The sequence below is a fragment of the Parasteatoda tepidariorum genome, chromosome X2, assembly GCF_043381705.1.
Source record: "Parasteatoda tepidariorum isolate YZ-2023 chromosome X2, CAS_Ptep_4.0, whole genome shotgun sequence".
NCBI classification, from domain to species: domain Eukaryota; kingdom Metazoa; phylum Arthropoda; class Arachnida; order Araneae; family Theridiidae; genus Parasteatoda; species Parasteatoda tepidariorum.
Window position 1 is genome coordinate 52147035 of NC_092215.1, and position 10848 is coordinate 52157882.

Here is a 10848-nt window from a genome sequence, read left to right on the forward strand (position 1 = left end):
TAACAACAACAGCATATACATAATAAAAAAATTTTTGTTCATTACAAAATACGGTCTATAAGCTACTTTTCAAGTAAAAGAATAGATGTCACATGTTAGAGAAGAACATCTCAGAGATACATCCAACGTTGCAAAGGGATTCGAACCCGCTACCTTCATGCTACTACTCATTAATTTATTTTTATACATACATGCAGGTGCTGTGGACTCAAATACATATGAATAAGTTTCAAATAAAAGGTGAGGTAGTACAATTCAGAGAAGGACAGTACGGAGATATATCCAAAGTTACGATGAGATTCGAACTAGGAACCTCCACACTACAGGGCATTTGGTGGGTGATACCCCTCAGTCATACCACTCTTGACTTTTTTTGGTGACACAAAAATTAATCTGCCAGAAATAAGCTGATGGAAGTGATGCAAATAATTCAATTCCATTCTATTGTTTTTCGTAGTCGTCAAAACTTGCATCTCTGAAATGTTTTAGTACTAACTCTATTTTATGAATAACATATAATTTTGCCAACAGTTTTTTTCTTAGATATATAATAGAAAACATATTAATTTTTAATTATTTATTGAAATTTTAATTCCTTGTTTCAGAGAAATTTAACAAAATTGTCTTTCTTATCAGCATTATCTTCGAAGATGCGAGCATCCAAGATAATTATTTTCTTCTTAGTTCTGGTAAGTTTTTATTCATAAAAATGAAGCTTTTTTTCTCTGTAAAATTATTTGTGAAGTTTTGTTTCCTTCTATTTAATGAATCTATTTAACGGCTATAAATGTACTAGGGCATTTTTGAAGAACAGCATTAAAAAGTATAAAACAGGAGTAAAATTTTGGTTTTTATTTTTGTATTTCCGTTCGCAGAATGGATAAATAAAACTTTATGTAAAGAAATCGAGATTCAATGCTATTAAATTTTTGAAGTAAAATATAAATGCAACATTTTAGAAAATTCTTAAATTTGATTTTTAGTAATTTGAGATGTTTTTGTATGTTATTTCAATGTGACAGTTTAGATTTGATCTTAAATAAGGCTTAGCAGAAAGAATTTGGATTTAAGTCTTCTAAACATTTTAAACTGGCTGTATTCCTTTAGTTTTGTTTTTGAAGCTGTTTGATTGGGGCAATCCTTTTCGGAATTTACTCAGTCAATTAACTCTTGAACTAGTAATAAAAAAATGCATTCTTCTTGTATCAATATGTAATTTAAAATAAAAAATTTAAACTTTTTTGTACCCCATCCTTTACCTTTAATTTTTATTTGTCTTTAAAAGAAACATATTAATCAAGATAATTCAAAACGTATTAAAATTTCAACTTCAGGTTTGTAAACTTAAAAGCCAATCCACATGATTTAAATAGTTTTACTGAAAAATTTAATTTTTTTAGACCAATAAAATAAACTTTAGAAATTTAAACTCTCTGACAATAACCACAAACTCAACCTTCTCAATTATTATTTCATAGAAAATTATATTAAAATCACAAGTAATAAAGATCTTAATTTATTTAACCATTTTCAATAAATGTTTGATTTTAGCCCTTTTATCTTATTTTTTAACAGCTTTTAAATTTTTAGGATCGAAAATCACTAAAATCAGGAATATTTTTTATAGAAATTGTACCAGTAGATTGAAGTGCTATTAAACATAAATTGCTAATTTAAACTGATTTTATTTCAGATACTCGCTTTGACTGTTTGCTATTGCTGTGATATTCTGCATTACAGTGCTGTTTGCGAGGAGGAGCAAATTGCTGTTACTGTATCGTTCGAGAGATCATTTGAGGGAACCATTTTTGCAAATGGTTACAATGGAGACCCTAACTGTAGGTAAGTTACTGTATTAATTTTGATGAATATTTCATGCATTAGAAAAATAAGTGTACTACAATTCACTTTTCAGTCTTAATTTTTATTAATAAATTGATGTTAGATATACACACTATATATTCAGTATCCTTTGAAACATTTAAAATGCAAGCAGTCATCCAATCAGAATTTGAGAAACACAGCTCATGATAGCACGGTTTTTTTAGTGCTTTCTATTTTTTTTTTGTTGACAAAATTATACTAATAAAATCCTGCAATCAGCATATTTTGAAAGATGGTGTAGCATTATATATTTGTCTGTTTTCATATTTTTCATAACTGTTTTTGTGTAATTTATGTTAAAATTTTTCAGCATCATGCAATTCTGTCTTCGTAAATTTAAACAATAAAAGCAAATTAAAGAAAAAAATAATGCAGTTTAAACGGTTATTAAAAATTACTAAATGCATAATTTCATTGCTTTCAATTTTTGAGGTAAAAAATCCATGGAAGTTCTAAAAGTTATCAAACGTGTTACGTTATTGAATTGGTTAGGAGAAAAATGTCCTAACCAATTAAAATAAAGCATTCATTTTTGTCAGAGTTTTCAAAGGTTTAGCACTATCTAATGTTAGTCTGTTATCAAAAGATACTACGAAAAAAATTTTATAAAATAAATATCCGAAATTTAACTCAAAACCTAAAATGGTGTGGGAAGAGGCTTCTTAAGAAAAACACAGTTCACAAGTGGTATTTTAACGTTATTAGTAAACGTTATTACCAACAGAAACATGGTCATGGTCCTAGCCCTGCCTACCTTAAATCAGACATGGTAAATACGCTCCGCAATTATAATCACGGACAGCTGAGGTAAACAGCACCAGAACTGGTGACCCCTCTTAACTTTCACATCATGTAACAGTAACTTCATAAACGATGAGATCGTTTCCGTGGAAGTTAATTTATTTCCTCCCATATACATTTAACCATAGTAAAACGTAAAACATACAATTCTAGCATTTTTTTTCATCAGCAAAGAAAAGAAATTTTTTCTCCCGCTGCAAACTTAATTTGCAGCATCAGAAATTTGAAGCATCAAACTTAATTTTTCCTTTGAATTGTTTTGAAAACGTACCATATCGCAGCATAATTGACCAGACACCGACCATTGAATTCTATTGTTTATTCGACGACTTTCCGTCCGACTGCGGGTCCAAAATACAAAAATGAAAAGTTCGATACTTAAATTACTTTAAAATGCAAAAAGCTGTAGTCTGTCCAAGAAGCAGTTAATAGATTTTTTAATGAATGATTATCTTCAATGTGCTTTTAGTCTTAAGATTTTGGTTTTAAATCTTTTAAGGTTTAACCCTCAATGCACCATGGTCAACAATCGTTTTTAGTTTAGTATTTTATATTATGCATTTATTAACTAATGTCTTACATTTTATTGTAATATATAATTATACCAAATTATTTATATTTTTGTTGGCGTGTGAAATACTAGGCGCGAGAAGCGTTTATGAAAGTGTAGTCTAATTTTTCATATTTAGTGACATTTTATCCTTATATGAAAATAAAATAGAAAACTTAAAGCATCGTCTCTGAAAAAGAAAAATACGCAATTCACTGTTTATAATAAGTACATATTAAATTGCAATTTCCTCCGTAAGTGAAAATTGATCTGATGTTGATAGTCAGCAAAAACTTTATCACGCCGGCATTAAAGAATAAAACATCACACGCTATTTTAGATCTAAGAAAAAGTTAATTTTTTTAACCTCAAAAATAATTCTGATGGGAAAGATTTCAACTTTCCATGACTGTTAGAGTTCCGGTTAAAAGATTTCACCTCACTTCCATTCAAAAAACGAATGAACTCTGAAATAATTTTCTTTTAAAAGCGATTTAATTAAAACTATTTGCAAATTAACCTTGTCAGTTCGAACTAAAACGAACCAGTTTCGAAACTAAAAATAGTAAGCTGATCAGCGCCCAACCAAAACAGAAAACTGGTTATAAAATTAATAAACGGATGTTTGGAAACTGTTTTACCTTCTCAATTTAATACTCTGAGAACAGAAATGCTTACTGAGATTCTCTAGAATTTTTTTTTTTAAATAATTGGAAAAGTAAGGAGGAGAGTTTTTGATTGTTCCTTTAGAAATTTTGCTACAAGTTTCAACCTTAATAAGTCTGAAAATAGTTCTTAAAGTTCCAAAAGAATTATACTCGCTTAAAATCCGACTAAATACCTCAAATCTTAAGTTTCCAAGATACATCTAAAATTTAAAAATAAAAAGTTTTGTGAATATATTTACTTAATAAATTACGCCAAAAATAGCTAATTTGATAGAATATCCTTTCCTCTTCTAAATTTCATGAATCTTATTAGATATGGAATAACATAGTATCACCCTGTGTCTGAACAATATTATTTTATACCATTATGTGTTTTATTTTTAGATGTTAAATACCATAAAAGTTTTATGTAAGATGCTCCGTAATCAACGTTTTTTAGCCCTTTGTGGGGCCAAAACTTTTAATCCAAATACTTGGTCATGAAAAGCGATTGTTGTAGTGCTTGTTTATAAAGTTCCTAACTGAAGCGATTCGTTTTATCTTTAAAATCATAGAAAAATTGGTTTATATTATTGTAAAAAATTAATACAGCTATTTTATCCCCCGCTTCTGAAAGTGTTAATGTGTAATTTTAGAGACTTTTGTTAAAAATTAAAAAATTACATAAATGAGGTCACAAATTAATAACGAGAAGAAATAGAAAATTGCTCTCAAAATCTGATGCATTTTTAGCGTGAAGATGGGATTAAATACAAAAAAAGAAGTTTTATCAACCGATGAAACATTAAGGTGTTTTAAATAATCACCTTTTACATCCTCAGTTTCCCCCATACTTTAAAAGCAGGTTTTGATGTTTTTAATTTCTCTTTTCTCTTTAATGATTTACCCGATTTTTATATATATTCCGTCGCTTAAAATAAATTTGTGACACATAGGTTTATTTTTTTATTAAATTTTTTTACAAGGATTCCAAAATTACATATTAAAGGTGGTAATTATAAAACATGCAGATTTAGTGGCCTGCTAAGATGTTTAATTGTATGGAGAACCTGGCTAGTAAATGAATAACCGACTATGGAAATTTTCTATTTCTGAAATTTATTGCACGAAGTCGAATCAATGGTATATGAAATATATTCTACATTTTTATTAAATTGAAATCGCTTTTCGGAAACACAACATAGTTTTTTAAACTTTGTTAAGAACATTTAATCAAATTGTTTGGAACAAACTTAATTCGATTAAATTGTTTACGAAAAATTCCTGCCTTTTATTTTGGTGACTATTTTTGTAAAAATTCTTAAATATTTTTTTTAATTTTATCTATTGATCATATATGGATATTTAAATTTTAAAAGTTTGGCAATTTATTCAGACGATTTCTATCACGAACTATCTAATCCATATCATTTAACGTAACAATGATGATTTTGCTGTTGTAATAAATCTTATTTTCAATTATTTTCATTATTAAAATCTTACTTTCAGTACAACGAATATGGAAACTTCTGGATCCACTTTAGTTGCTTTGAGTCTACCTTTCTTGAATTGTAATACAACAATTAGAAGATTTGTAGGCGAAGACAATCTCCAAGCTATGAACGAAATTACTATTCAGTTTCATCCTCTTATAAAAAGTGTACTAGATTGTGAAATAATTACTACTTGTGATATAGATTACCCTTTACCTCAAGAATTTTTCAGATCCTATTTAAACAGGGATTTGGAACTACCAACACCAGTTGACTCAAAACTGGATATAATGTCTGCAGAAAAATTATTTGGCGACGAGTTATCTAATATACTTGAAGTTAATGGGAAACAATTTCTAGTTCTCAACGTAACGGATGGTGGCAAATATGTTCAACTACGTATACGAAAGTGTTATGCTCATGCTAAGTACGTGATTGATCAGGTAACTGATCCAGATCTGTTACTTGAAGATAATCAATGCGCTAGAGTAGGCCTATTAAACTGGTTGAGTTTAAAAGCTGACAAATCGTATTCTGATCTCAGAGATTTTTCAGAAGTTCAAAATTTTGATCTTTCTTTTTCGCAAAAAACTTTTTACATTACATGCGCTTTTGACAGATGTTTACATTCTTGCCCATACTCTTGTTTTGGAGAGACAGAAATAAATAACAATCGTTGGAGTACTGTTCGTACTCATAAAGTAGGGCACTTTGATAAATCATTTAAAGGTTTTAGAAATAGCAATATGGATTTAAGAACATCCGTCAGGATCTTATCTGATAGGCTTTTAAAGTTGAAGGAGCTCCAAATTGCTCGCAAAAACACTCTAAACTCGAAACAAAGATCACCGAGATTAGATGCAGCCGTAGATGCGGCTAATGTTAATCCTTCCACAGTTATTCAAAAAGAAACTTTTACTGTGCATGATGATAGTAATAAATTAATTATACTTGATGAGGAAGTGTCTACTATTTATATACCTGATATTTCAGAAGATGAGTCTGTTGTAAGTGTAAACCAGGCCTCTTTTCAAAGTTTTATTGGTGGTAATTTAAACTCATCAGAAAAGAAAGTCTCAGAACGGATTGGAAGACTTAGCATTGTCGAAGACGAAACTGAATTCTCTATTAGCGAAGACACTACCATTGTTGAATCTTCACAGCCAACAGTTATCGATTTATCATACGAATTAAAAAATCATAGTGGTATTGATTGCGTTAAATCTTCTTGCATGCCAAACGAAGTTACTAGAAGCATTCTAGCTTTAGAAAATTCAATTACCAATAGCATGCCTTCAAACTATAGCTCTTTGGAATTTGATGAGGCTATTGGTAGTACATCAGATTACAATTTAAGTGCAGCGAGTGGTGGAAATTCAACGGCTGACAATTCAATTGAAAAAGACTGCGTTCCATATTTGAAATTTTCTTCTGTTACAGCATCGCTGAGTGTACTAAGTGTCTGTCTTTTCTTCATATGTTTTGCTGTTATTCTGTACTCTAGAAAAGAAAGGAAGAGATATGCTTCCCACAGTAAATATTTATACAATGATTTTTGACTCTAAGATTTAATATCTGAAATTTGATATGTACAGTGGTGCAAGAGTTGCGCTTAAAATCATCGAGAGTGGTAATAAAACTACTCAATTTTATTTCTTTTCGAGTTAAATAACACAATCTTAACGACCAAAGCTTATTTATAATAGTTATGAATGTATTTCTAGCTCTATATCTTGACGTCTGTATTTTTAAAATTAAACTATTTAAAATTTTAGTTTCCACAAGCAAAATAGTCACCACATTTTGTATTTTTTGGCGCTGCTTGCACTACTGTATATATTATTTTATTTTTCAAACATGTGCGTACAATTATCGCATAAATTGATGGATTTTAATAAATTTGTTTGCATTGAATGTAAATTGAGACATTTTGATATTTCAATAAAATTTATTCTGCTTTCATGTTTTTGTCTTAATTGTATTGCTGGGAAGTAATAATTTTAATGGAGATTATTTTTTCAAACAATTAGAAGTGCAAGTAAATTTTAAAATTCATATAAAAAAGTAAGTCTTTGCTTTTAACTTATTTTATGTCACTATATAATAAAGCATTGGCTCAAAAACTATACAAAAATTGATTTTAGCTTTTTTCACCTTGGCTATAAAAATATTAAGAATAATAAAAACGTTAACCCCTTAACGATCGGTTTATTTTCAAGAAAACGGTCAAAAAAGTGTCTATTTTGCCAAATACACGTATTTGATTAGTGCTAGTATCTAGTTTAAAATAAACTATTTACAATTACCTTAAAAATATCCTGGTACTGCTACATGGTGTGTAAAATGAGAAATAAAATGTTTTCCGGGCAAAAGAAATGAATTAGTTTTATACTTATTTGCGCATTACTACTGAACACTCCAGCCCGTCAATATCACGGGAGCGAGAAATAGTGAGCGAAAACTAACCCCGTCATTTTCACGGGAGCGAGAAAGAAGAGGTTAACTAAAGTAATAACTTTATCAAAAACTTACGAATAATTTACTCAGTTGATATGAGACTTGAAGAGATTAAAACCATCAAAAACAATATTTTTCGAAAAGAAAAATGGTTGCTGAAGAAAAGCGAAAAACTTTCAATCTCATCCTGTTAATATTTTTAATTATGAAGGCTTATTATGGATTATGAAGGCTTGCTTCCTTTCTTTGTTACAATTGACACAGATAATGAATTTTTGTCATTGATATTGCTTATCTTCCTCCCAATTTTAGCCTTAAATGTGTGAAATTTTAAAACCTCATTTTTGACAAGAAATATATATCGGGGGCCTTGATTATGAAACACTCAGTATAATAAAACGATTCTTATAAAATCCCTGTATAACATATCCCCAACTAGAGGACCACGCTTGGAAAATTCAATTGGTGTTAGTGCCTTCAAATGAGACTAATCCCTACTTACAATATTCAGTCATGCTTTATATATTTAGAAAGTTTTTACTCAAATCAGATTTATTTGTAACAACGTATAAATTACATCATTCTGATTTAAAATAAATAAAAAAAAACTTGTAAAGGATTAGTCCGTAAAATGTAACATTTACAGAAGTAAAATTTCTAAATTTGTGGCTAGAATCTCATTCGAAATGTTTTGATCAGAAAATTGACTTAATTGTCTTTGGAAATTGTCTTAAAATAAACAAAAATGGTCAACATTTCAGAAAAAAAAAAACTTATAGTTGATGTTCTGATGACTACTATCAATGAAATCAAAGTTCATATATGGACAATTATTAAGGATTTAAACATTAAAAATTGAAATGTTTTCTTAAACTTTCTACATTTACGATGAGATAAATACTTGCGTATTCTGTGTAATAGTGATAAATATTTTTGTACCCAACTTCAATAAACGAAAGTTTTAATAGACATTTTCAGAAGTCTATACTCTCCCAGGAAAATCGATTCAACGGTGAATCATATTGACCATTGATTGAATCACATTCTTGAACCGTAATATCATACAAATGCTCTTCATTCTCAATGTGCTAAATTTAGCTATATATCCGTTCAAGTTGCACCATAGTATTGTGTGATCAAGTTTAAAAACCATGATAATATGATTCCCCCTAGCTTCATATTAAGGTTGAAGCAAATTGGAACAATGGTATGATTCCTCATGCTCTAACATTCCTAACAGTGTAGAAATATTTAACATTCAAGTTTTCAATCTGTACGAATTAGTTTAAAAAATATATATTTTAGCATCAGTCTATGCTTAATATGTCATTAACTTATGATTGTTAAAGGTTGAAGCTTTGTTTTAAAATATAACAAAGAGCATTAAACCTGTTCAGGACCGGCATAAGGAAAAAGAAGCACTTCCCTAGACACACTTCCCGAGAATATACGTACTATAGAGTACTCGTTACGATTATGCGAGATTATTAATACGTGAGTATTTAATTGAGATAAAATCTGAGTGATCTTGGGCAACTAGAGTCAGAAAAACTCACTTCATATATGATGCCGTGGGAAGTGTAAAGAGAATGGCGTGATCATGGATCATGGTCTGAATGGATTAATCCGAGTTTCAGTGGATATAAATATGGGTAAATTATTTCAGCTCTATTTTATGGAATTAAAAACTAAAAGACCCGCAGTGGACTGATTGTTTAGACACGGTTCCCAGCAGATCACCGAAGTCAAGCATCACTGGCTGCGGTCAGTGTGCGGGTGGGTGACCACTTTGATCAGCCTACGATGGTACGGACGGTGTGCGGTATTGGTCCTCGTTAGACTGTTCTACCGTAAAGGGCTCAGTTTCACTCTCTTAGGTCGTCGGGCTACCGAAGCGGGGGTGCCATCCCCTCTGCAGAGGATCAAAATTGTGATGGCATGTCTTCGGATCGCATCGTCAGGGATGTTTCCCAGACCGTCGCCAATAGCCCATTGTGCGGCTCTAGTGCGACGTAAATGAGCTACAACTATAACAACATGAAAACTAAAAAATTTGTCAAAAATTTGACTGCATTCGTAGCTCTGTAAAGTAACGTTTTGTCGCCTTAAAAAAAATAGGGAAGCGAGTTTGATTTCCTTTATTACCCGTATGTATCTATCACAATCTTTTTTTTTTAAATTGATTTTTTTATAATTTTTATTTCTGTATAACAGTTATGTGACGGAGCCTCCCTTGCCGAGTATTTTTGCCAATCTATTAAGCTTTCTGCAGCGTGAAGGTAGCGGGTTCGTATATTCTTTTTTCATTTATTTAATTATTGGTACACGTACTCATACGTGCAGGCTTGTGCACGCAGTTACATAAGTGAGGCTTATAAGTCTGACTTGTCATGTAGACAAATAGTATAGTTCAGAAAAGGACAGCTCGAAGATGCATCTAGGGTTGCGGTGGGATTTAGGATTACAGAGATACCTCTAAAGAACATGGAAGATTCTTTGATACCTCCAAGCTACAGAGCATTTGGTGAGCAAAGCAGCTCGGCCAGAAAGGCCCTTCAGATTCTACCATAATCCTGGATGTATCTTTGTAATGGTCTTCTCTAATTTGTTCCATCTGTAATTTAACATAACAAGGGCTTATAAACTATCTTTTATAATAAGAATATTAGCCTGCATAAATACAGGGTTAAAGGGAGTTATAGTTAATTTACGTCGCACTAGAGCTGCACGATGGGCTATTGGCGACGGTCTGGGAAACATCCCGGAGGATGATCCGAAGACATGCCATCACAATTTTGATCCTCTGCGGAGGGAATGGCACCCCCACTTCGGTAGCCCGACGACCTGCACGTGAAGTAGAGCACTGTACGGTAGAACAGTTTAACGAGGACCAATATCGCACACCCTTGGTCCCTACGCAGACTGATCCAAGTGGTCACCCACCCGCACACTGACCGTAGCCAGTGATGCTTGACTTCGGTGATCTGCTGGGAACCGTGTCTTAACGATCAGTCCA

At 31.2% G+C, this 10848-nt stretch overlaps 1 protein-coding gene across 1 annotated transcript; it reads left to right on the forward strand.

The window, feature by feature from the left end:
* Positions 1-262: 262 nt before the first annotated feature.
* Positions 263-7335, forward strand: LOC107452727 (uncharacterized). Its single transcript, XM_071188103.1, has 3 exons — positions 263-689; positions 1694-1842; positions 5392-7335. The coding sequence occupies exons 1-3, from the start codon at positions 651-653 to the stop codon at positions 6932-6934; spliced, it is 1731 nt and encodes a 576-aa protein (XP_071044204.1). The 5' UTR covers positions 263-650; the 3' UTR covers positions 6935-7335.
* The last annotated feature ends 3513 nt before the right edge of the window (positions 7336-10848 follow it).